At 41.9% G+C, this 27,896-nt stretch overlaps 1 protein-coding gene and 1 long non-coding RNA gene across 18 annotated transcripts in view; one reads left to right on the forward strand and one right to left on the reverse strand.

The window, feature by feature from the left end:
- Positions 1 to 27,896, forward strand: part of anks1ab (ankyrin repeat and sterile alpha motif domain containing 1Ab) — a 53,450-nt gene that overhangs the window by 3,191 nt on the left and 22,363 nt on the right. For 10 of the 12 annotated variants that reach the window (XR_015088085.1, XR_015088086.1, XR_015088084.1 and 7 more), the window contains exons 2-6: positions 3,925 to 3,991; positions 13,754 to 13,869; positions 23,934 to 24,032; positions 24,533 to 24,679; positions 27,476 to 27,583. Coding sequence is in view for 9 of the 12 variants with exons in the window: in XM_086040154.1 (XP_085896280.1) it covers positions 3,925 to 3,991; positions 13,754 to 13,869; positions 23,934 to 24,032; positions 24,533 to 24,679; positions 27,476 to 27,583 (537 nt within the window). In the remaining 3 variants the exon portion in view is untranslated. Of the gene's footprint in view, positions 1 to 3,924; positions 3,992 to 12,592; positions 13,291 to 13,314; positions 13,870 to 23,933; positions 24,033 to 24,532; positions 24,680 to 27,475; positions 27,584 to 27,896 lie in introns of those variants that run through there. The other 2 variants (XM_086040162.1, XM_086040163.1) reach the window with 2 other exon arrangements.
- Positions 21,793 to 25,434, reverse strand: LOC147141762 (uncharacterized). Of its 6 annotated transcripts, XR_015088089.1 has the most exons (4): positions 25,314 to 25,405; positions 24,761 to 24,772; positions 24,513 to 24,664; positions 21,793 to 24,314 (listed from the first exon to the last, which is right to left on the reverse strand). It is a non-coding gene; the product is annotated as an uncharacterized LOC147141762 (long non-coding RNA). The 6 variants fall into 6 exon arrangements; XR_015088090.1 differs by having other exon boundaries at positions 21,793 to 24,655; positions 24,761 to 24,793; positions 25,314 to 25,434; XR_015088088.1 differs by having other exon boundaries at positions 21,793 to 24,664; positions 24,761 to 24,793; positions 25,314 to 25,434.

Here is a 27,896-nt window from a genome sequence, read left to right on the forward strand (position 1 = left end):
GCTTCGCACTGAGTTCACATTCATCTACTGATGGTGCAGCATCAGGAGCGACTGGGAGTTCAATATCTTGCTCAAGGACGGTTTGACATGGTCATAAGAGTATTGAATCCCCCAGCCTCTGGGTTGGGGAACAACCATTCTACCACTAAACCATGCCGCCCCGGATAATGTTTACTGTATATGTATGTGCATGTACAAAGTATATATATGCTGTTCAACTGCGATGATAATGTCGAATTGCAGCAATAGTAGTTGCCAAAAGCTGACCACACACGAAAATTAGTTGATTGAATCTCACATGTTACGACGGGCCTTAAAGGTCAATCCAAGGAGTGTCTCTCTGTACCATTGCTCCAAAAAGGACCTAATTAGACTGTTCTATTTTTGCACAAAGTGACAAACCCAGTGTGTTGTTCTGGCAGCTTTAATAAGACAAGTAATAAGCTGCGCTCGCCTCGTATCCACAGTCATCAGTGCAGATTTGGGCAGCCTAAAAAGATGATGTGTGTGCGTGTGCTTGTGGCCGTGCGCTAGCACCACACTAGCGGCAGGCTCATTTGATGTAATATTTAGTATTTGAAAGAGCCCCCTGCACTGGCTGGCTGGTGGCATCAACACTGTGCAAGATGAGCCTTGATTCATTTGGAAGGCAGGCGGGCAGGCAGGCACGTGGGACGAGTGGCATACTGCGCCTGAAGCAATGCAAACCTTATATTCACTCCTTGGATTAACCCATTTACATTCTATAGCACATACCGTACACACGCATATATATCAAAATATATATCTAAATATCTATATCTATATATCTATATCTATATATCTATATATATATATATATATATATGTATCTATATATATATATATATATATATATATATATATATATATATATATATATATATATATATATATATATATATATATATATATTGTGGATGACATCACATGCAGCCTAAGTGCACCTTTATTGGAGTCTGTCATCAAAATGTCATTTCAGTGGGAGGGTGCGATGATTTATTCAAGCGCTTGGCTATGTCATTACGAGGTGCACATAGAGTGCTAAATATTTTATATTAAATGCACATTTCCAAACATTAAGGCCTGAGCGAAATCCCACTTGAAATTGTTTATTATTATTATTCTGACGACTGAATTGAATTGAAAAGAACTAAAAGTCAGTAATATTAGATCAAAATAGACCTAAATTAAAAGACTAAAAGAAATTATTCAAAATCCAAACTAAAAAGGTGTGTCTTGAGCCTTCTCTTAAAAAGGAAAAATGATCAACAGTTCTGTGGACCTGACGTCCTCTGGCTGGCTATTCCATAGCTGTGGACCACAATGGTTGAATGCAGCCTCACCGTGTCTTTTGGTTCTCACTCTAGAAATAGTTAAAAGGCCGATGCCAGAGGACCTTGGGATCCACAGGGGTTGCAGGTCAGTTAAATGAGATGGCCCAAGACCATAAAGGCATTTAAAAATGTATAAAAGCACCTTCAAATGAATCCTCAAACACACGGGCAGCCAATGCAGCGATTTTAAAACTGATGTAATGTGCTCCCGCCCTCTGGTCTTTGTCAGCACCCGTGCAGCTGAGTTCTAGACTAATTGTAAGCTGGAAATGCTCTTTTTGGGAAGACCAGAGAGCAGAGCATTACAACAATCTAAACGCCAGGAAATAAAAGCATGCATCAGCACCTCCGTGTTGGACTGAGAGTGAAACGGGCAGAATTTGATGATCAATATGAAGATTTGCCATGAAAAACTGCTTGCAGCTCAACTATATACTATACTATTCATAAAAATAAATTGATTATTGACCCTGTAATTAATTATTTGGTCACCTCTTTGTACCATCACATAACAAGACGTGCTAAATGTATATAAAAAAAAACTGTCCAAGAGGGTTTTATTATAACCCTATAATATAATCATATGTCATCATGCTGTGATCTGTTCCCACTATTTACTCTTTTTACTACAAAATAAACAGGAATTTGGTGTGATGATCCGCCATGAAAAGCTCAGGGAACATCCCCAGTACCTTGAGTATACAAGAATATTGGAATAGCTAATAAAAATATAATACATCTGTGAGAGTGCACAAAAAAGTGTATGTAGAAAGCGCACCTCCCTCTTTCGTCCCCACAAAAAGTTGGGTCGCCATAAATTTAGACCCTTGTAGTGTGCCACCTGTGGGGATAGCCCATATGACTATGACTGAAATCACCTAATAAGTGTGCCAAGCGTGTCATAGAAAAGGGAAGCCAAACAAGAAAAAGGTCACAGCAAGATAACAGCCCGGCTCAAATCACTTATCTAATCATATACAGTACGCCAAAGAGGCCTAGTCTAACAGAACATATTCTTTAAAAAAATATGTTTGGATTGACTTCCACTTTAAGAGTTCCCACCATCCATTTCAATCTGATGTTGAGTTTCTAAAATTAGTATGGAAACAGACATACACTTTTACTGCACACGTCGAAAGCTTGCATGAGTAATGACTTAAAGAATCCTGCTGGGAAATATGAAAGTGCAATGGGAGGACACAAGTGACATGTACAACCTTTGCCCCCGGGGGTTCGAACAAATGTAGCAAATGTGCCAATCATCATATGGCACACGCTATGTGGCTCTCTGAATGCTAGTGCTATTGCCATGGGATTTAAAAAGAAAAGACCAAAATGATAGAGGGAAGCAAACTGATATACAAATACTGAAAAGAGTAATTCTGGCAATCTCCAAACCACTTTCTCACGTTTCATCATCTGTAATTTATTGAAACTGGACAATTCCCCCCCAAAATTTAAACTTCAAAACTAGTGACAAAACACTTCACAAACCACAAGCCTTTCTCTCTTCTGCCATAATTGTCAGTGCTGACAAATTCCTCAATAAGAGAATGGATAAATACATGTTAAAACTCAAATTACTGATACTCTGACAATCTGCATGGAGTCAGAACAGACAGATCAGAAATCACTGACTTCATAGACAATATCCATCCATCCATCCATCCATTATCTATACCGCTTATCCTGGCATGTCTTTCTCATGGATGTGAAACTTTGGGTCAGGCATTCTTCATTCAAAATGTCTGCTGTTTCCCAAACAATTTCTATTGGCTCGCTCCCTCATGGCTGACACATACAGCCGAAGCATATTACCCACAATTCCTTGCGGATTTGACCAAAATAACGTGAAACTGATGATATTTGGTCGAATTCCTGTACCTGTGCCAAAAAAATGGCTCTTCTCGTGTAAATATTATTACAAAGTTTATCGTATGTATATGTGCAATTTCAATTGATGTTATAAAGTCACCGTTGACCCATTACCGTTTACCTATGTATTTTGTCCTACTTTAGCTGCCGTACTTAGAAACCTTCTGCGCATGCGCTCCATATCGTGCAAGAGCCGCAAATAGTCCGAATAATGGAGTCATAGCTCCTATCGACTAGAAGACCGAGCCCGAGATTTAGTTAACTACTACTTTACTGACGTTTTAATATAATTTTAAACAGCAAAATTGCCATAACAACAAACCGTGCCGTCACGCTCAGGGGCATAGGTCGATGACGTTACAGTAAAGGGTCCCAATTCTGCAATTTTTTTATACGTGAAACCTGCGCCCTCGAACCCTTCGTGCACTTGAACTACGTGTGCACTTCAGCGAAGACCGTAGGGTGCAAGTGTGGTTAGTGGGATTGGGCCTGTGTGTGTCTTCAACGTCCTTCTCCCATTGGCTACCCCTTTCCTTTTTATACCGTGTGGGGCAGAAGAGCCATCTGCCCCAGGTTGCCAGGGAAACAGGCATTTCTGAATTACTGTCTTATGCGCGACGTTTAAAAAATGATTTGAAAGTTGCTGACATTTCTCTGAAAATCAAATTCAACACGTCATTTTATTTCCCAACAGATTGAGAAGATCGTGGACCTGATCGGCGCCGGCATTGAGACGACAGACAAGAAACAGGCGAGCTCAGGTAACATTTTCTCCTTTCTCCCGTAATGGTCCAATTTCGTCCAAGCAGATTTTTTATTTCTCCGCCTTCCCACCTCCCCAAGAGAAATGAGCATAATTTATTGATGTGCTAATAGGAAATGACAAGTGGGGGCTCGGGGATTAAGTGAGATTTAGTCAGGAAGCATTTACAGAGCTTGTTATTGCTCAGTGCCGCATTGATGATAGCCTGGTCGGGTTTATGCGCCGGGCATGGCACGCAGCGACCTTGTGACTGATGACATCGGTTCGCATTATTAGCACTTTTTAATATGGGCTGTAAAATAATCCAGTATACATAGAAGAGCTACAGGCTAGGCCAGTACGACACTCGGGAGAGCGCAGACTGGAGCTGCACCTAATGTCCGCCTTCATAGGTGCTGATTAATATTCATGCACTATTCACAGAGAAATGAAGGAAAATTTATGAAAATTTATTTGAGATATGAAATTCAAAGTGATCCCAGATTTTTCTGTGAGTACTCCTCTTGACGCTGCAATGTGTATGATCAAACGATGCTCATGAGGGTTTTTTTGGAGTTGCACAAAGATAGCGCTCAGGAAATTCTCCTCTAAAAATGTGGCCATACGAGGTACCCCTCTTCCCTCAAAGTGTCTTAAGTGTGTTGCATTGTGGTTATCATCACCCTTTTCTCCAAATGCCCCATTTCCTTCACATTATTGGTTCTAATAACTACCGGAGGTTATTCTGTATTACATAAGCGAGAATATGCAATATGTTTGTTTGACTTTTCCGCCCCACCACACACACATATGACATATAACATAGGGGTATGCGCGCTATTTATAGATGAGTGTCCCACATTCAGCTGAGTCACGTTTACTCCTCCGGAGGTTATCGGGATACGTTTTCGCTGCCATTATTCAAATGTGCGTCACGTGCTAAAGAGCTGACGTTTCAGGAAGATTTATGTAAAAGATGGAGCGCGAGGTTGAGTAACGACACAATGTGTGGATATCAATAGCCCATCAGATGCGTCACTTGGAGGGGGGGGTGGAGGGGGGGGGGGGGTTAAATCACCGGGGTGTTCCAAGGACAACTTGGGCAATGGTGTTGCGTGTAAATGAGCTTAAAGGAGAGCGAGACTGTGAGCATCAACAGTGCACACAGTTTGTGTACACGCACACACACACGCCCTCTGATGTTAAAAAAATCAAATAAATAAAATCCTGTCCTCAGTTTCCCTGAATTAATTCAGCTTTGCCGCTCATTTCCTCACGTGTTGACAAGGAGCCGCCGTTTCTTCCGATAAAAACAGAGGCGGGTTTTAGCCACGTTGTCTCCTCTTAAATGGCGAGCGACCTAGCTAGCGTATTCCAGTGTAGCTTTAATAAGATGTCAAACACGGTGTAAGACAGTATGGCTTGAGAATCACCTACAATACCAATATGATGACACAATGATATTGTCCACATATTGGATGAAATTTATGTAACTGAGGAATGAATTCCACATCTTTTAAAATAGTTTTTAAACATGCTAGGTTTGTTTTGTTCCAATACGATCAGATTAGTAATCGCGATAAAGCAATTTATTGGATGAATCTATGGGAGATCATGAAATCTATGTGATTTAGGAAGGGAAAAGTTATACAAGCAGATTCATAACTGACCAAAAACAAATAATCTCAAAATTTTATTTTCGTATTTGGGTTTTATTCGGAAACACAAAATTTGTGTTACTTATAGCTACCTACAGCGGCCTGGGCAAGTCCGCTTCTTCTTTGACAATCTCACCAGGGTGTTTTTGGCTCAATAAAAATAAAGAAATAAATCAATGAATAGATAGATAGATAGATAGATAGATAGATAGATAGATAGATAGATAGATAGATAATATACAGTACAGTACACATTATGTGGAGCCTTAAAACGCTGGTTCCCAATACAGATCAGGTGTCACTTTTTTCCCGTTACTGCTTGGAGTGGGCATTGAGTCGAGAATCGATTTGAACTGGGACAGACATTCCAATGCTCCCAGATTGTTCACATTTTTAACATTTGGTTCCTAGATTTGATGTCTCGTCTCAAACACCAACAATGAAGAACCTGTACGGAGTGAGTGTGCCCATCAACGTCCAGCGGCAATCAACATTATGGCTTAACTTTGTTAAAATAAACAACCAACTTTTTGACCCTGTACCCTAAAAGAGTCAATCAATCATCCTTTGGTACTGGAATAAAACAAGAAACCGGAATTGTTAAAAATTCAAATGATGCCCAAACTAAGTTGAGGCACATCGGTAGGTGTGCAGCGCGGAGTCGCCAACAGAAATTGTTTTGCGGTTCTCACGCTCAACTGCATCAACCAATGTGCGACGGCCCTAACTTGATTTATGAGCAGGGCAATGAAACAAATTAAACTTGTAAGTCAAGGTACGACTGCACATCCTTTTTCACTTGACAGCGATGATGTATAACAAATGCAAACCACACTCGGAGTGGCCCTCGAGTAATTTTTAAAAGCAAAAATGTTGATTGTAGCTGAGCATTTGAAAGTTGCAATAACAGTGTTCACCACTAGATGGAACGATATTGCTCAAGACTACATCCAACCCAAAGACTGCATAAGAGAAGAAGAGAACGGGTCCTGGCAAGATGTCAGGGCCAAATTAGGTCAAGAAAATATTCTCTTTCAAGTCAAATAGGAAGCAGATTATTGGGCCATGTAGATGGGCACAATTTCATTTTGACGCTGAGGTAAGTCTAGTCTATCGTGTTTGGGACCACGCTGCCCCTCACTGGGCGTTCCGACGCACGAATCTGCCTCGCGGCCGATACACTTGACAATTTGATGCCAGAAAGTAGACTACGCTCAGCGTAAAAATGGCTGCATCTCCATTTTCGTGCCTGCTGGCCATTCCGAGTAATGCGGCTGCCGCGTACCCCGGCGCATCTCGCAATTTGGTGACAAAAGGTAGGCAAAAGTTTTGACTACCTAAAATGAGGTCTATTGTGTGGACAGTTGGTGTAACACAATTTTGATGGCTTTGATCGGGGCGCAGGTAGACGTGTGATGAATGTCATCTATTTCATTCATAAATCTGACAACAACGTGGGACAATCGCTCTGAATCATTGAAAAACTTAATTCATTGAATGAATTATAATGCAAAGCAAAATACCAAAAGAAAGAATTCTCCACCCATGCGCACAATTAGACTGTGCTTGCGATAGACTTGTGCTGGAAACAAATATAGGGCCATATATGTTCACCAAACAAACATTGGTTTGGTTAGATACACTACCAGCCATGAAAGAGTTCAACCAGAGTCACCACTACAACACCAATCTCAAGTACACAAACAACCAGAGCTGGGCAATTGTCACTGATTCAGTCCGTCTGAGTTCCCGTCCATATTTCAGACCTGCCCCATTGGTCTGAGTCAGCTAAACGGCATCGAGAACGGACTTTACCAGTACCACGTCACACGCAGGTGCCCCACTCCTGACACGTAGCCAAACAAATGAAAAATAAAAAATAACAGCGTTGTATACCTTTCAGTCCCACAGGTGCAATGACGTGAGCCATTTTGTTTTTATTTCACCAATTATCATGCTGTGTGTGTGTCTGTTGTTTTTATTTGATTTTTTTTTTTTTTTTGGGGGGGGGGGCGCCGTGTCTACTTGTGCGGCGCCTGCGTGTGACGTAAAAATTATGTTCCGACAACGTTTGGCTGTCGCCAGCGAGGGACGGACTGCGACCACGTGCGTCGGACGTAAATACCACCCAGAGGTTATAGACGGACAGACGATGCCCAGCTCTACAAACAAAAGCATTTTTTTTTTTCACAAGAACCATCGACAGTTTGTTTGAAATGAGTTTGAGTGAGATGATTTTGGTGAAAGTGAGCACAAAATGAGTTTTTGCGCTAACTGTTGGTTTGCTGTTCAGCAATTTTGTGTCATCTTTGAGTGTCGATTTTCACGCAAGTAAGCCTTTTATACAGAGGAGAAAAAAAATCACTGTGATTATTTTTTTGCTTGATCAAAGTGTTTGTACTTGATCAGTGGATCTCTTATATTTGAGCCTTAAAATATATCAATATCCTCTTCTGTAGATTGGTTAATAAAGACAAATATATTTTCCCCTTATTTATAATGTCATTTTTGTCATACATCTGGTCAGGGAGTGTGCAGTCTGATGTGGCACCCCACTAGCGCTGATGAAAAATTGTGGATCCCTCCATCGTTTAAGTTGCCAGTCGCAGTCTTTTATGGTTATATCACAGTAAAAAAAAAAAGTCAATACATGCTGGATGCTGGTAAGAGATCAGGAAGCAATATATCATGATTTTGGCCCACTTTTCCCTCCTGGAAGCGCATAATTATGTCGCTGTTGTTATCCCCAAGCAATGGAAGTCACGGGAATGGGCGGTTGGTATTTTTAACAGGCTTTGTCTGGATGCGCTGGCGTTAAAAGATCCTTTTAGTCAAGCTGTGGGGGTCTCACGCTGAATTAGAATTAGATCCTTCTTACTCGCTATTAGCATCTTAACTCGCCCATGCACGGCCTCATCTTCCTTAGCCAAAGATGAGCATTGGTGGGTCAAAACCCGCCCCCCTCCTCTTGGCCTTTTTTTTTTTTTACCTCATCCCTAACACATGGAGCAGCAGCAGCATGGCCCGCCAATCAAACTGGAAGTCCACTCATTTGGCCGTCTTCACTCGCCATCCAGGAGGACGATTGTGGGCGGTTTGAAAGCCTACTTAATCCCGCTTCAGAAAACGCCAACCAACATGGCCGCCGTAAGTGAGCACTGAGCAGCAATGAATGCTGGGATATCCGCTACCTCGACCCTATGTGCCAAGAACCTCTAACTGGATTTAAGAGCAAATTCATTAAAAACCTCCAATCATAAATTTATTTGCTATATCGAGCTGGAGCATATCCCGGCGGACTCCGTGGACTGATTACCTGTCAATCACTGGACTGACACACAAAAATGTACAATTAGTCCTGAACATTTTTATAACCTGCATATCAAAGATAAGAGTCTTCAAAAAGTACGTTTTGGGAAAACCATCAGTTAGTCCTTAGTACGCCGAATATACGAGTCTTGGCCAGAATTAAAATGGAACGTAATGTTTTCGTAAACAGTTGTGAGTCGGGGTGAAGCGAATCCCGGAGTAACTTGAGTACCTCAGCTAAAAAAAATGCTTCAGCCGTCTTTTGTGCCTTGGATATCCACTGCTTTGGCATTGTCCAGCCAACCGCAGTAACAACTGCTCATGCCATACATGACAGTAAGACGCCGCCAATGCAGTGAGAAGGCCAACGTCAGACTAAGCCTTACCTTACCTATGAGGTGATTTCGGTTGCTTTTGTGTCATCTGGAATTCTGAATTGGCATTCCCGAGTCTTGCATTTACTGACTATTGCTTTATTTTGCTTCTGACTTCGGAAAGTTGCTCTTGTCTGTGTCATGGTTCGTTTTGTTTTTGCTTCCTTCTCCTGCTGGAGTGGTGGGCGTGTCCTTGGCGGCACACCTGTGCTGCATTTTCAATCAGTGAACCATTTAAGGACTGCCAGGCATACTGCGCTCTGTGAGATCTTTCGCCTTGCTCATGACTCTGTTGCCAAGTGATTTTTCTAAATGATCCATGGTTTTGCCCATTTACTCTTGCCTTGTTTTTGCCTAGTCTCGTGTAAGTAATATTTTTGTTACTTAGACTTACTTTCAATTGTATTATACGTGTTTGGAGTTTTCTTGTTCTTTAGCAACAAGCAATTTCCATTTATCTCCTATCTTGCCTTTTGCAAGTGCTTTTTGTTTCTCACGTTTTTCCTGGTTGATTAAAACCGGCGTCTTAATTTGCACTTTGTCGGTCCTGCGTTCTTTTTTTTTCTTCTGTAAATAAAACAGTTTTTTTTCAAATTCTTAGCCTGGTCTGCATTTGTAGAATCCACCTCTTTCTGGAAACCTTCCAGATTATCCTGACAGTCTGATTTACTCTCCATCAGGTTGCATCCCCACACACATTTTGCTGCATGTCCCTCAGTCTTGATGATGAATTATTTAAGAGTTGGCTTGTTTTTTGCTGACCCCTGTTGCTTTTTCCCATTTTCTGCCTGAACCATATAAACAAATCATGTTTCGATCTGCCAACCTGCATAATCCACTTCACAATCTACATGCTTCTTACGCCGTATAGCACGTGCAGCATACGATACCATGTTTATTTTTAGGTTTGGAGATACCGTTGTAATACTTAATGCTATTAAGATCAAAGTCTCCCCAGACTGTGCGTGTCTTTTTTTTTCTTTTTTTTTCTTTTTAACATTAAGATCCAACCTGCGAGCGAATTCCTGAGCGGATGACGTGAGAATGTGGTCCGACACGACAGGAGGTTGACTCTAGCCTGTCATGCAACCCACTCCCACAGTGCAAAAAATAAAATCTAACCAAGATTAGTTTCAATTCAAGGCAAAATATGCTTGCTCTTTGTCGATAAAAAGGTATTTCTCCTTACCAGACAATTTCTGTGGGAGAATATTAAACTTGATAACATGAAAGACTGTAACAAACTCAAAATCAGAACAAATACACTAAGACATTGGTGGTTTATTTCAGAAATTTTGCCAAGTCACATTTTCCTGTTCTATTGGCAGATAATTTTACTTCAATTAAGTAATTTATTCCACAATTGATTACTTTTGTCTTTTTACCTTTTAAGCCTTTTTTTGTTTGCACTTCACTCTGACCCCACCCTATCGACCCCGCACACATTTATGCTGTTAGAGGACAAGCTTTATTGTTTCAGTCACCCCACTGTTATCATCTATTATCCATTCTGTTGGGAAATATATTTGCTTAAAGACCCTGTAAAGTGATTTCAGAGATTTTTTTCTCAGTACATAGTTTGAAGATAATTGATGATAACGTGTGTAAAGAGTGAGAATTACTGTATGTAGTTCTGAACTGTGGAACTATAGCATTACATTTTTTCTCATTTCAGCTTTCCAGATTTGTGGGTGTGGCTAAAACGGTGCCTTGATGCACCTCGGAGTCTGGCATGAGCTACCCCTCCCCTATACTGTATAAGAACTTGAGAGCCTTTGTTCGCATTAAGGCTATCTGGTGCAATTGCAAGTTATTAAGTTATAATTATTTGGAAAATGTCTACCCGCTACAGCAGGGGTGGCCAAGGTTTTTGCAGAGAGGGCCACATTTGGTGTGGTGAAAATGTGTGGGGGGCCGACCATTCAGCTTCAATGCTTACATCTTTCACGGCTTTTGACACCTTGTCGTAGTTTACATGTTTCGTCTGGTAGTGAATTTCTTGAAAACAGTCACAGTCTCTTAGCGAACTTGGCAAACACAGTTGTTTTTGTATTTCTGTGAAAAAACAAAATCAACGTGTCCTTGAAGCAACAGCCCTCTCTGTCAACTTTATTATTCTTCACTACAGTTTCTATTTTAGAGATGGGCTGGAAAGGGCCACACAAAAGGTCACGCAGGAAGGTGTGCGCGCTCGCAGCGTATTTGGAGCGTATTTCTTAAAGCATCAGAGTGCAGCCACAGGTCTGCTGCTATCTGGTGGTTAATTATAAAACAGCTCTTTTTTAAAACGAGTATTTTGGACTGTGGTCAACACTACTGCCGGACCACTCATTATCAATTTTATGACAGAAACTGCGGGCCGGTAGAAATTTGAACACGGGCCACATGTGGCCCCCACTGCGGACTTTGGACATGCATGACCTACAGCGTTCAGCTAGCTAGCTAGCAAAACATCGTTCCAGGAAGCCACAATTTACAAAACAGCCTTGTATCATTATTTGAATTCTCAAATGTCATGTATTTTGTGTTATTCAAGCTACTGTACCACAGTATGTTGGAACACAAAAGATTGTGTTTATATAACTAGCAGGAAGTATGTGCTCAAATGTCTGTCACATCTGTAGTGTGAGCCACAAACTCAGCGGGATATATTCCAGCCACCGGAGGCTTTAAGCCGATATATTTTCGCCACTCAAACATGTAGGCATGTGAAGGCGTAAGAACGATGCTACACTTGGTGCTATTTGATTGACAATGGACAGTTTTTGCGGGGTGTGGATTCAAGCTCTTTCAGAGAACACAGCCACAAATATTTTTCACAATTTTGAAGCCTCATTTCGTATACTTCATTCAAACTTGGCACGCTTGATAACGACACTTTATTCTGTGGTGTGTCAAATTTAAGAAGACACACATTTCCACCTTGCCGGGATTTTCAATGAGGTAATATATTCCACATTTGTCACTTATTCTTTCAAGACCATTTTTTCCAGTACCTCTATCGACCCCCGTAGTCATTTGTACCGTTTGAGGATGAGCATCTTTGTTCCAGTTAACCCCACTGCATCACCTTAGAACATGACAGTCAATGCAGTGATCTTTTCTTTTTTTCACTCTACCTGTGATGTCCTTTCTGCACCGGCAAGATCAGAGCGTCTCTGCATGTGCATCTCTAATCAGTTAGAGAGAGAGAGAGAGAGAGAGACAGGAGTGTGCGTTCATGTGAGAGCGAGAAAGCGAACGAGTGAGAAAAGGGTAAAGCGAGGAGGGGTGATTACGTGGAGCAGCAGCCCATACGGCAGCCCTGCAGTGCGATCCGGAAAAAAGGGGGCTTGGAGATCGGCTGCGCATAAAGCGAGAGAGACGAGGACTGGGAGGGTGTTAAAAAGAGCAGGGATGAGACCCAAGGTGTAGAGATACACAGAGGGGAGCGAAGGGAGGGAGGGGGGGGCATGATCTTTGCTTCCAGTCGTGGAGGAGGACAGCAGTGGCAGCGGCAGTGGCGGCGGCGGGAGATTGAGGCAGGTCGGGAAAGCGGCCGGGCGGGACGGCATGCCCTGTGAGCAGTGAGGCGCTCTGTGTGCCCTCCTCAACCGCCATTCGAGCAGGGGCGGGCATGCAGCAAAGCGGAGAAGGAGCCAGGTGGGCTGCGGCGCTCTTCATCTCCTCCTTCCCGTCAACGTCGCGGACGCTCCGGGGGACGAGCGGCGTCGTGTGAATGCCTCCCAGGACTCCCAACCTCCCTCTCGGGATTATGAAATTGAGGAGTTGAGGAAGCGGCCGCTCCCGCAGGATTTTACAAATACGCCCAACTACCTACTTAACCTTTGTGGCTCTCTCACACCCCCTCCGAAAAATGATCACGCCGGTACCTCAAGTGTACTTTAAGAATGCTGCTACCTTGCTCGTGCAAGCCGTGCCCTAGCTCTCAAAGCGCTTGACCAATGAAGCCATGGGACTCAGCCAGAGCTTTACAAGTATGTGGTGAACAACCCCCCCCCGCCCCCCACCCTACTTTAGGGATAGAGTGTGTTACTGTGTGAATACCAATGATTTTGTGATGTCTTTGGAGCGGCTAGCCTCTCTCATGTTTGCACCCACTCGTCTGCTTAGTGGGCCCAGTTTAGCCCAAATTTGTCAGACGGGTTCCCCGCTCTCCCTACACTCTGACCTGACCGTAACCCGTTAGCCTATCCGGCGTCCTTTCCCTTCCTCCTGTGTTGTTGCACGCGGGCTAGGAGCCCCGTCGGCCCAACCCGAACCCCCTGTTTTTTTTCAAGCCCCGGACCCTGCCTCCCCCGAGCCCGGCCTGGTGCTGCTGCACTCGGCTTTGCCCGCACTGGCTGAGGATGATGTGGCAGTGCCACGTGTCGTCCTCCGAGTGCCGCTGCTACCGGCTCAACGGCTTCTCGCTGCTCAAGCGCTTCCCTCTCTCGGCAGATGGGGCGTGTGGCAAAGCCCTGGACCAGCCGGTGGGCGAGTGGCTGGAGCGAGCCGGGCTGCCGCAGTATGAGGGAAAGTTCCTGCTTAACGGCTTCGATGACCTGCGCTTCATGGTGAGTCACCTGGACCGAACCCCCGCCCCCTCCGGCCTCTGCTTTCTGCTCTCGTCACCCTCTGCTGCCGCTCACTGTCCACATCAGGGGCGGGCAAACTTTTGTGCATGAAGATTCTTTTTTTCTGTTTTAAAAGGGACGGATGGGCCCAGCCATTTGGAGAGGAGTTTAAAATGTAAAAAAAAAAGTTAAAAGGTTTTGTTTAATCATAAATCCATACATTTTATACTAAATTTAATTCTAATTAGTCAAGCAGTTATGTAATATACACCAATTGCAAATAAAAGCTAATTATTGTACTATTTGTAGTTTATTACCTACAATAAATCAATCAATTATTTATTCATATAAATGAATGTAATATTTTTAAAAACTTTTTTATTGATTTAAAAAGATTTATTAACCGATTTTTAATTTAATATAAAAAAGTTTTTATTTCTACGTAAAATTGTAAAATGTGATGTTTTATTCCCAACAAATCAATTAACCAATTAAAAATAAATGAACATTTTATTTTGTGTATTTATTTATTTCACTTTTTAAATTATTCACCGTAGAGCAATAAAATATTTAACAAAATAAATGAAGAAAACATTTATATGGTTGATTTGACTATTTTACTCTATTAGTTAAAACAACCATTTAATAAAAACTGTTTTAATTTGTATATGTATATAAAAATGAATTAGACTACCTATATATAAAATTGTTTATTTTATATTGTTCATTTGATTATTTACAGTAAATCAATTAACTCATTTTTAATAAAATAATGGACAGCACTTTTAATGTATATACAGTATCGTTTTTTTTATACATATTTTTAAATGTTATTTACAATAAATGAATTAACCAAACTGTTTATTTAGATTTTTTGCGACAATAAATCAATAACCAGATTAATCAATTTAGTACACATTTTAATTAACTTATTTAAACAATGGGAAAAAAATATTCAATATTCCCGTATTGGTCTTATAAAATGTTGGGCAAGCCCAGTAGAGTTACCGAGCGGGCCACATGTGTGGCCACTACTTTGCACACCCCTGATCGACCCCCTCTTGCCTCCTCCTCACTTCTATGCAATGCATGACGCCGCCAAGATTGATAATGACCCCCCCCCAACATCTTCCCATCCTCCTCCTCCCAACCAGGAGCATAGGCCCCATCATTGGCAAGACAAACAGCCATCAAAAGCCGTTAACTTTTTCCCCGCCATTAACAATTAGATGCTCTCATTCCAATGTCCTCGAAGCTAAAGTGGAGCACACTTTTAATGCACTGAAGCTTCTTCCAGATACACTCTGCATGCTCCAATTATGATCGGTGTGAATACCACCCCAGCGTACTGTTTTACACTGTGAATGGAAACATATTGTGAATTTCTTTTCACAATTTAAAACGGTATCCAGGTGGCCTAATATCAAGTCTGTGACATGCTTTTATCAAAATAGCCAGAGGATCAAAAATCATTACACACTTGACAAGTTTTTCGGGTTTTTAGGCTCATTCTGCCCCACTAACTGCTGAGCCACTGGCGAGTCCGGCTTTTGTTATCGCGACAACCGGGGGCGGAGCATGAGCTTTACGACTCCCTCATGTCATCTCGCCAGCAAGCTTATGCGTAACAGCGGGCTGCTTGGTTCCCCAGGGCGTGGTGTGTGTGTGTGTGTGTGTGTGGGGGGGGGGGGGGGGGGCACATGCAAGCGCCCATAAATACAGCAAAAGTATTTTAACTTGTGGAGGCAATAGTTCATACTCCACTTTACCGTGCAAGGTCATCAAACATTAATACAATGTCACCCAGCAATCATTTATCAGAGGCTAACAGTGTTAGCTCACCCCCCCCCAAAAAAAATCAATGCAGTTTTGTTACCTTTTAACTGTAACGATTACAGGGATGTTGCACCCGTGGGGGATGTGGGTGTGTCTGCATGATCGTGTTTCAGACAGCGTAGTCCGTCCGACAGCTGGACGTATCACTTGAAAGTGGTTCTGGATCATCACCCAGTTAGGCTGAACATGTCATGGGTGGAGAAACTGTGTAGGGGAGTACAGTACATTGTATAAATTATCATGACTATTATGTAAATGTGGGGCAGGGGTGCAGAACAGTTCGTTCACAGACACTCATTCAGAAACTGGATTTTTTTTTGTATTGAGTTTCAAGCAAACATTTTAGTGATGGCACTAGCTCTGGTGGCAGCAGTTTTATAACAAAGAGAGGTTGGCAAATAGTGAACAGTTAAAAATAAGATGCAACCAAACCAAAGCACATTAACTCTGTCTTACAAAATTCAGCTAGATTAATGCTAACACACAATGCAAAACTAACACACTAACATCGTGGTCTTGGTACTTACAGGTCCCTACGTTCCTGTATTTGAACACAAGCTCTCACAGCACATGCAGACAGCGCATATACCAACACTCAAAGACATATATTCTTTATCCTCTGTGAAAAACTTTTATTATTGCAATTCAGTTGAATCAATCTTCTTCTGTGTTTTATCATCAAATCTACATTTAATATGTCTGCATATTATACTACCTGCTTGTGGCCAAGACACACACATCCGAATGAGCAGTACACAGTCCATTGAACTATCATGACGCACAAATTGTTTACATTTCATTAAATTACACAATTACAGTATAGCTTCATAAAGTTCATTGCTACTCCTTTCTTTGTTGTTAGAAAATGGAGAGTGGACTGTAGTCATGAAACAAATTACATTTATAAGTCAAGGCACAACTATAATCGTGTACAAGCGATTAAAAAGCTGCATGAATGAATTTTCCATATTACGTGCCCTTTAAATCATGAGCACACAAATCGGTGCGTCTGGAAAGTAAGGCCATCCACAGCACCTCCACTTTAATTACATATGAATCAGTTGATTTTACTGCACCTCAGTCCCCACAGCATGACTAAAAGCATTATCGTGTTTTATTTGATTTTTTGGGGTCAATTGCAGAGAAACACGCCTTTGACGTTGTTTGCTCTCCGGGTCAAACGATAGCCGCCCCGCCGTAAATAACGGCGCCCTTAGGGGCTCAGAGCGAGCGTTTGAGCTGCTGTTGGGTTACGTCACCTTGTCACGACGGAGTTGGGCTCAGCGGCGTGGAGGGGAGCTGCTCTGTGACCTCTTTAGCATACAAGCTGTAGCTTCATGTAGCATGAAGTGGCACGGCCCTTTCATTTGAAAGAAATTACAATATACTTGTTTTTCATGCTCATGTCAAGCTGTGGTCTTCGACTCTTCGTGTCGGCCACTTGTTGCTAGGCAGAATTCAAGAGGAACAACCATGGTCCCCCTCAAAAAAAGAAAACAATGGCATCCATACACCAGTCAAGCTGACTCTGCTGCTTCCATAGTTAGCTGAGCCAAAAAGCTGAGCTACATCACGCAGAAGTGTAAGGACAGAAAGATGCAACAGGAACACAGCAAATCAGCAATTTTTTCTACTACAAGCACTACTACAAGCGACATTTTGTTATGAACACTCTTCTATTACAAAGCCAACTAATGGATTTGATGGGCACCGTCCCACTTTTGCTATTTTAAAACTTAACAAAAAATTGAGATTTTAGCAATGCAGATCGTAAGAAGTGCCTTGATTTGTGTTTCATACAATACTGTTGGCAGCCAGGCCAAACTGCCTCACAGGGCAGGGAGAGGTGACACAAAGACAGCAAACGAAGAACCAAAAAAGAAAATAACCACGTATGGAATTAAAATGACATTGAAAATGTGCTTGAATCCTATTTTTACCACTAGAAATTTAGAGAAGTCTATTTGGATAAATGCATTAAAAAAACGAGTCACTATTTGCAAACTGCTGGATCTGGTGGGCCACTGTGCCACTGTGCCACACACAAAACACAAAATTTACCTTCATTTATTTTTCAGTGGAATTGCTTTGACTCGTGCAAGGCCACTTGTTATTGGACTGAATTCAAGGGGTACAACCATAGTTGCCCCCAAACACCCGCCCCCCCCCCCCCCCCCCCCCCCACCGAAAAATACTGAGATACACGCAAATCGTGCTGACTATGCAGTTTCCATGGCTACGTGAGCTAAAGCGCCAAGCTGTCTCCCGCAGCACAGAAAGGAAAGGGAAATGCATCAGGACCACATAAAATAAAAATAAAAAAATAATAAAAGTATATTTTGAATCAAAGACTGTTCTAATAGCTTTTTTGATACTTGAATACGATTCTTTTCCTGTGAAATACAACTGTAGAACGATACACCAAAAACGTACAACTCAGGGGCAGAACCATTTTTGCTATTCAAGACCAATTGAAAAACATTGTCACATCCTTAGCATGTTTCCACGTTTCCACAGCAATTTGAGAAAAGGAGACTCTTTCTGTACTACTTTTGTTTTCAAAACATTTCCAGAAGTCTGTGTATATTAATTTCGCAAATTAACCACTATTCTATCTATAACAGTGCTATCTGCTGGATCTGGTGGGGCATTGCCCCACTTGCCCCATTATCAAAATTCCATCTACAAATTTTACAGAGGAAATAACTGCATTGGTTCGAATACTTTCGCAAATGAATGTCTGCTTCACAACAGTGCCATCTGCTGGTGATGGTGGGACGCTGCCCCTAACACACTATAAAATACACATTCAAGAATTGCTTTTTTTCTTTTCTTTTAGAAGTCACTTGCTTACTGGATAGATATTTGACCGACATTAGTCAAAATAAAGTTTATAGCCTATAAATCCCTCCTATATCATGTGCATTACAAAACCGATTTTTATCAAATCTGATTTAAATGTGACAAATATGAAGTTGGAAAAAGTGTCCCTGTGTTAGAATGGATGATTCCGTGCAGGAGGGAAGATGTTATGCCGACTACGGGTCATTAAGCATTCTGATGTTCATTTGTGTATGACGCCTCATGTGTCTGCTGGACCTGACACATCGGCAAGATAAATGATGGGCTCAGCGAGGCGAACGAGCCGTGCTAAAAGAACGCCGATGCCACGTTTGTAAACAACGGCAAAGGTCAGACGAGTCGGGTAGACGGGGCGGATGTTTCATCGTGTCACCTTTAACACGTTTCCAGATTCGTCAATGTTGTCAAGCAAAGGTTCTCCAGTAGGGGGCAGTGCATTTTGGAACCGCTTTGGTAGTAGTAACAATTTCTAAATTATTTTAAAATAACCTTCATTTTTTTTCAAATTAAAATAGTAGCATAAATAGCTAGTTAAAAAGACGTTAAAAAGAGCATAACAAAGAGGAAGTTATTTGGGTTTTTTTTACATTGTAAAAATATTTACTCTAGAGTTTCAAATTGCAAATGGGTCCATTTGACCCATAACTTAAAAGGACTGTTAATCATAAAAAAAGGAAATTACAAACAGGTTTCATCCAAACATGTTTCTACATTTAATAACCCCAAAACCTGGATTTTATGGGTCAATTTGACCCACAATATCCATATTGAAAATCAGTCATTTGGCACCGCATGTGAGCTTGAAGGTAGAGCGATTCCGAAGCTCATTTTGAAGATTTGTGGCGGGAGAAGTCACGGCCGAGATGTCCGGCTCTGCATGAGAAGTTTCCCCTAGCGGCCCAGCCCGCGGAGCAGAGTGAGCGAATGAGCGGTGAGGCTCTCCGCCGCCCGTGACGACTGCGCCGAGAGGCAGCTTTTGAGGGATCATGAATTATGAACAGCTGTGTGCCCATTCTCATCATTTTTACACGACAATTAGCATTTTTCCCTAGAAGTGGGTCGCCCGTCATCGGTCCGGTCCCTTCTTCGGGCGTCAACGTTTTTTTTCTTAATTGTATTTCTTGCTAACACTTTGTTGCCTCGATGTCCGAGCTAATGTGGTAAATCGTCCACTGAGAATCGTAGGAGTTGTCTCTTGTCTGTTCGCCATCAATATTGCATGCGACCGTGCCCTTTTCAATAAAAATGCAGGAGCAGAATTTTACTTAGAACAACATTTTTATCTTATTTACTAAGGGTGCTGTACATCTCTCCAGTAAAAGATGATTGGATATGTATGTACCTCAACACATAGAATACGATACGATTCAAGGACGGCTCATTTTAAAGTGAAACAATTTGATTCCGTTCGATTCAATACACTCACATCAACACTCAAATCAAAATCAATTTTCTGATTCAAATTGTTTTTGTTACGCTTCAATGATTTCCAGTAAATCAATTAACCAGATGAATTACATTTTTTTTTTTTTAAAAAGGTGGCCGATTAAAGCTCCTGCCCTCATTTCAACAGAGTTCACTGGCGCCAAAATTACAAAATTACAAAGCAATACTTCTGTATTTGACAGGGCTTTGGCCTGAACGCAAAAACAGCAGTTTTCAGCTACTCATGAATATGCGGGTAACACTGAATGTCTTAAAAAACAACAAAAATCCTCACGCTTTTTGGGAGCCCCCTTATGGCCAGGGGGACTTAAGCAGCCACTTAGTTGGCACATGCCTTTGGGTCAGCTCTGGACGTGAACACACAAAGCCTAACACATGTCTGAGCGTTGTAGTGCCTGCGGAGCTCTTTCAAAAAATAGAAATAAAGACAATTTGGTGTACGGGTCAAGAGAGCGATGCTAATTTAGTGAGTGCACGCAGCAGGACAGAGGAGCGCTAGCACGGCTTCATCATCATCATCATCGGCAAGTCACCGCACATCACGTCAATAGCGGCGTGCGGCTCATTAGCTATGCAAGTAGTCAAGCGTACATTTTCCCATCACGTGATGTCAAAGACGACGAGAGAGAGCCTCCCAAGGCGTCGTCGAAATGGGGAGAATCTATTTCAGGCACCTATCCTGGATTTATAGCTGGCGACCTTTTATTAATCGGGCTGCAGTGGGGCTTTGAGGCCGAGCCAGCGGCATGAAGCAAAGACAGAACATTTTAACATTCTTGGCCGGGAACAATCAATATGCAGCAGTATGCACCGGGGAGGGGAAAGCGCTTAGATGCACATTTTCCGGCCTCGCTCCACGGCTGCGTTCGAAATCACTCCCTATTCACTAAACCCAGTAGTTGTCTGGTATAAAATAAATTCGCTACATGAAAGCGATACTTGGCGTAATTAAGTATAAGTACCCAAACAGAAATACAACATTGGCATAAGGAAAAAGTCCCCTTGTACAATTCTCTTTGAGTAGAAGTCTCTCAGTGTCTGACATTTGATGTACTTGAGTGACAAAAGTCGGCTCAGCTTCAGAAAACAGGTCAGCCGTGATTGGTCGTTACCTGAGCCCTGAGCAGTTGTGATGTCATTTTCAGTCGACAGAAGTGACAAAATGGCCGCCCCACAGATGGCTAAAAACGGGTTGATTAACTCTTATTCCACAAATACAATATTTATCAGAATGCCTTGTTTCAACTAGTGGGCTTGCATAAGAACATATTCTTGAAAAAAAATATGTTTGGGGAGACGTATTAAACAGTTCTTGACACATTTTTGCTTCAATTCAATGGATGTTATGCTTCCCCTTCTGGTGTGTGCGCTTGTCCACCTGGGGGCAGTATGACAGAAATATGGATATACATGGAGAGACGGTCATGGCTCCTCAGTAAACTGTAGAAATAGTCTTTCTTCACAGAGGATGGAGAACATACGAAAGTGAGAATTGTTGTATTACTTACCAACATATGCTGCTCCACAGTTTGTGTTCAATTATCCATTGGTTAAAGGGTTATGACACCACAACACAGATGTTATTCTTTAGCTATGGCGTTTTGCATTGTTGGTGAGCAGTAAGCTAAGAAGATTTTCCTAAAGCAAAGCTATGTGCTTCTTTTAAGTTCGCATTTGTTTTATTGTTGAGTTTGACAATAAAACTCAACCTTGAGGTAGAAATGACTTCTTGAAAACTCTTTTTTGAAGAATTTTTTTCACTATCTTCTAAACTGTTGCTTGTTTTTTTTTTTTTTTTTGTTTAATTACCATAACAAAGTATTTGCACTCTGTTTTATTACAAAACTGCAAAACTACAAAAATGTGAGCATAAATGATTCCCTTAATATATCCCACAATGAATCTTGAAAAGCGGAGACTAACCAATGGTCACTAGATAAGCAATACTGTATCTCCTATGATGCATTTCTCTGATACACAATAAAATAACTTTTTTTGAATGAGTAATGGGACAAAAATACTTTATTATAAGCGGTGAAGTTGGGATTCTCAAAGTGATTTATGGTTGCTTCCTCTAGTGTTACGCGAAAGAATTACTGAATTAAATGTTCAAACTTCCAGAATGTTACAGTGGCTTAAAGTTAGTTTTTAAAATTACATATATTACATTTTTGAAGTGCAGTTCAGTTGTATTTCACTTTTAAGAACAGTAAGTTTGCATTTGATCATTTAGAACAGATTGTTTTTAAACATGTATGTATATTTTGTAAATGACTTTTTCTGTATGTGGAATGCATGTACAAATTCCAATATAGTGATTAGGAACTAAGGGATGAGTGAAAAATAATGAACGCAGCTTTCTGATCTCATTCTCTTCTCCCTAATCACACCATAAGGATTTATTTGTGGAATCCACATACACTTACAGTCCACTATATACAGCAAAAACATGTCTACATCTCTCCGGACAAGGATCTGCTTAAGGAACCACAAAATGTTCCTTGTTTCTTTCCCTGTTTCAATGAAAGCAGCTCGTGCGGACGCATCCACTAAGGTTTTCTTTGTTCCCGACGCGTCGCACCACATCACATTGATCTCGCCGCGCCATGCACAATTTATTTGACTTCATTGTCCTCCCACTCGCCTCGTGTCAGGCGTGCGCTAAACACTCTAGTGTTCCATCCTGAGCCATGTTTGCACCCAGTGGTACACTTGAAAAGGTATTTACCAGGAGTGTAACAGTACAGTATGTATTTGTATTCCGTTTGGTCAGTGTGGGACAATCGGTGAGCGGTCAGCCTCTGGCAAACGGACGTCACGGACTGCTTTTGGCTGGCGACCAGTCCAGGGTGTGCTCAGCCTCTTGCCCAAAGACAGGTGGGATAGGCTCCAGGTCACGCGTCACCCTAATGGGGACAAGCGGTATAGAGTGTACACCCAAAAAATGCCGCGCTGTTTTCCTCACGCACTTGCTGCGTAGGTAAAGAATTTGAGCAGATTGGGTTACTTTTACCCATGGTTGGGTTAATAGTTTTGACCCAGCAGACTGGGTTGAAGATTGGATTTGGGTGGGTTGAGAAGCTGAAGCTGGCCATCAATTTAGTTTTTTGAGTTTTTTGTGTTGTAAAGTAACACCGCTGACCTTGGACACAGGATCGGGGTTCAAATCCTGGTCAGTGCGCACGGTAAATTGGGTTCGTTGATTCAGATGTTGATTCCAAGATACTGCTGCTTCCAAGCATGGAATGGGTCGGTTGTGTCAGGAAGGAGGAATAAAAACTGCGCCTCACTTGCTGTGGCGGCCCCCGACGGAGGCAAACTGCTTCTTCTTCTTAGAAAATGTTGGTTAGAAAACCTGTCTGATTTTTAATCACAGCTTATACTGATAACCTGGTAATCCATGGTAGCTTTAACTCATCACTTTGGTTGCTTTTTGCTCCTTTGCTGGATCAAAACTTTAACCCAATGTGCTGGGTCAAATTCTCAAATCAATGCGCTGGGTATAACCTAGCAGTGGCTTGGTCCCTTTTGGACCCAGCACCGGGTTAGATATTTCATCCAATTTGGGTTACTTTTAACAGTTTTAAGAGTATTGAAAATTGAATGGATGGATGGATGGTAAGTTTGATTGATGGATTCTCAGTCGACAAATCAACTTTTGGTCTGCTCGTTTGGTAGACTACCACTATGGCTTAGAGTCCAACAAAAGGGTGGCAGGAGGTCACGTGACTCGGCTTGTTCATCAAAGTTAAGTGTACTGTTTGGTGGAATCGAGACTTCACTTCCTGTGTGTCACATATCGTTTCACTTCTTAACCACATTCAATGCCTCTTGTATGTTCATCATTTGTTGGTGTGTGATGCGTGCATGAGTGTGGTTGCGTTGAAATGTTTGCATCTCTTGTGTTTGTGTACATGCAGGGAAGTAACGTGATGGAGGACCAGGATCTCCGAGACATCGGGATCACCGACCCAGGACACAGGAAGAAAATCCTGCATGCAGCACGTGGACTGCCCAAGGTACTCTAATGCCAGCAAATAAACAAATTTTGTGTTCAGGATTCAATGTGCTCTGTTTCTGAGTTATGCTTGAATGCATTATGATGAGATTCATGGTGCCCACAGGATACATGAGGAGTCAGTCATTTGACACTAGTGTGCATTATAAATGTGTAAGGCGGAATAAACACATACAGGTGATGGGAATAAATGTGAGCATTTTGCCTCTCTTGATCAAAGTCAGCAAAGGCCCAACCGATGAATGTCTGTAAAAGATTACCCTGAGGGCGATTTTTTCTTTACCTGCTGGGAAAAAGACAGGTCAGGAGTGGCTGCTAGAGGAATTCATACTTTCAATTCAAAATCACATTTACAGGAGGGCCACACAATGACTTTTTCCATCACTCAAATTTCAGTGACATCCCATAGTCAACTGTTGGCTGACTTAGTTATGTATGTACCCCACTTAAGTATGGTTAGAGGAGGCCAGAGGACACTAACCTGTGATGTTCCTGCTGCAGGTCAAAGCTCTGGGCTGTGACGGTAGCACATCTCTGGCCTCGTGGCTGGACGGCCTGGGCCTGCACGAGTATCTGCCCAACTTCCTGTCCAGTGGCTACCGCACGCTGGAGTGTGTCAAGAACCTGTGGGAGCTGGAGATCATCAATGTAAGAAAGCGCCAGTGAACGACACCTCACTGTTTCAAAAATACTGTATGTCTGGTTTGTAAGAAAGTTGAGGCTACTTACCAGAAGAGGCTACTGTGTGATGAGAAGTGAATACTTGGTGAAGCAGCATGTGGTTTTTTATTATTTATATTATTATTTATACAAAGTTCTCAAAAAAGGTCAACATTTCAGTTACTTCCATCTGGATTGGATACACACTCACAGTGCATTCAGAAAGTAGTCACATCCGCTTTTGCTGTTACAGCCTTATTCCAAAATTGAATAAATTATTTATTTATTTTTTATTCAAAAAATTAATTAAGATTCTAAAAATTCTACACTACACACCATAACACATCATGAAAATTTTTTGTCAAATATATTAAGAACTAAAACAACTAAGAAATCCCATGTATGTACTGTAAATTCTAAATATTTTGCGAATGCACCTTTGGCAGCAATTACAGTGTCTAGTTCTAGTTTTGAACACAATGTAACAGGCTGTGCACACACCTTTGGGCAGTCTCTCCTAATCCTCTCCAGAGATGTTCAAACAATGAATTGGATCCATTTCAGAATAAGGCTGTAACAACAAATTGTGGAAAAAGTCAAGCGCTGTAAATTCTTTGCGTACCTGTATGTCTTTAGAAGCTGTTATTTGAGAGGCACATGAAAACCAGTGAACATTAAAGTACACCGTAGCCCCTTATACACGGCCACTTAAACCAAGGTAAACTGAGGACACCCTGTACTCCGCTCTTTCACAACTGGGTCTTTGCCCTTTTTCAAAGCCCTTCAAAGACGTTTTGCTTTGTGACTCACTCCAGCTCGGGCTATCATAAATAATTTACTCTCTCTAGTATAATTTGTCGAGGAAGTCACAATCATCCATTGTGGCAAAAATACCACAATGATGAAGTTTGCCTCTACTTGTGTTTTCTTTAGTTAGCGTGGTTACAGCTGAGCAGAGGTTGAGAACCATGTTGCCACGGTTACGTTCCGCAGACTTTCTTTTAAGAGTCCTATCTTTTTTTCTTACATCACCGCCGTGCTCTGCAGCATCTCACGGCAAATCGAGCATCGCCGTGACCTACAAACCTCTTTACATTCCCGCACGGCATCTTAAATGCTTTATTATTAGGATTTACACAACCGCTACCACCCATGGGAATGTGAGACTTCCAGACCAGTTCTTCCCCGAGACGGGATGAATCATTGAAGGCTTCAGACAAAAAGAGATACACACGACGACGACGTCTGGTAGCAGCAAAGCTAATTGCACGCGGAACGTTAATAAGGGACGCGAGTGTGCTAATAGGCAATTATGCAAATTTATACAATAGAAAAGAGTTTTGACTCCATAAAACTAACAACCTCTGACGAGTATAATCACAGTTTAACAGGGAGGGACGTGCTTTGAGAAGGTGAGCGTCTTAAAATACACTAAAATAGGGTTGAACTATCGTACGCGGTGGGTTAATTCACTCAAAAGTGGACGGGGGAGTCGACTATTCAAATAATGCGTGAAACTGGAGTTTAAAAGTTCTCAATAAATGTCACAGGCGATTGAATGTCAAGTCTGTTATTTTGTGGTATCTCATTGTAAAAAGTGGGTACTCCTTCTGGTGACTCGGCTAAGTACACAATAATCGGGTTGTAAGGTGTAGTATAAGTGCCCACTTTACAGCAATGACGTGACCGTCCTGGCCAACTTTAGATCATTCGCAAGTGTAAGTCTGCTTGCGGTTCCTTACAAACATACTTTGCGTTTTGATCTTCTGCATGGACTGCAACGAGTCCATTTCTGCTTCCATAATGTCTCTGAATTTAAAGGAAATTAGTAGAGCCACTTTCATTGGCCAGAAACTAAGTCGGCTGTGTTCACTCCCACAATGACGCAAACGCCTCTTTTTGCGCCTGTCTACCAAAATACTAAAAGAAGGAAACCTCCACCCATGTGCACAGTTAGACTGTACTTTGCGCTAGACTTGTGCTGGGCATGAAAATAGGGACCAGTCAGTTAGTCAGTCGATAAACCAACTGACTGACTGACCAGCTAACTAACTGTCTGTCAGTCTATTGGTCAGTTAATCAGTCAGTTATTTTGTCAGTTAATAGTTATCAATTTTTAGTCAGTGAGTGACTTACTGTGCTTAGTTACTCATTCGGTCACTAAGTTAGTTAGTTTGTTGGCCAGTCAGACAGTTTGCTAGTTTTCAGTCTGTCACTCAGTCAACCTGTCAGTTAACTATCTAGTCTGTCAGTTAGTTAGTGTTGAGTTAGTCAGTCCATCAGTTAGTGAGACAGTCAAGTCAGTTTAGTTAGTTGGTCAGTTACGAGTCAGTCTCTTAGTGAGTCAGTTATTATATTAGTTTTCACTCATTCAGTCGGTTGGTGGATTAGTCAGTCAGTCAGTCAGTTAGCTTGTCAGTCAATGTCTATTTGTGGTACGACCTCTGTTTGTGGCAATATCCATCCATCTATTATCCAATCCGCTTATCCTCACAATGGCCGCGGGTTGTGGCAATATTGTGTTTCTTATTTTGCGAGCGAAATGGGCTCACTGTGTTATTTAAGCACGATGCACAAAGATGCTTCGTGAATTATGGAGCATTCCCGGGAAAGAGACAGTAGCGTACTCTAAACTGATGGTAAAACAGATTGAGGCTGAATTATTGATGGGCAGTCAAGGGGGCGTGTGCCGCCGACTCAGTAGATTTAAGAGGCCACTCTTATTAGTTTTGGTTTGCAAATGGCTGCTCGGAATGCCTTGTTGGATGCGCTTTGCTGACGTAGGTCATCAGGGTGGGTCCGCTGGGCCACCGGAAGCGGATCATCGCTTCTCTGGCCGAGAGACCCTACGAGGAGGCACCCTCCAAGTCCAGACGCCTGTCTCCTATCATGGTGAGGACCGTGATACTATTTCATCGCTCTCTGCTCTTTCCCTTCCTTAAACAGCACAAACAGGCCAACCAAACCACAAGCCGTCATGGCTTTTTGCAGGTTAAAGTTTTAATACTTCCATATTGTTAAAACGAACAACGATACTTTTTCTAAATCTAAAAATATTTCAGTCAAAATTGGATATTAAGTACCGTAACGTAGTACTTTAGTACTGATTTTGGTGGTGTTTTGAACAGTTGAAAAGCCAATTTCAGTTACTAATGTTTCTAACACTTTGCAAAGTGGTTACTATGCCACACTTGTATTTTTTTAC

Source organism: Filicampus tigris, chromosome 9 (assembly GCF_054856515.1).
Source record: "Filicampus tigris isolate MCC_2025a chromosome 9, RoL_Ftig_1.0, whole genome shotgun sequence".
Classification (NCBI taxonomy): Eukaryota; Metazoa; Chordata; class Actinopteri; order Syngnathiformes; family Syngnathidae; genus Filicampus; species Filicampus tigris.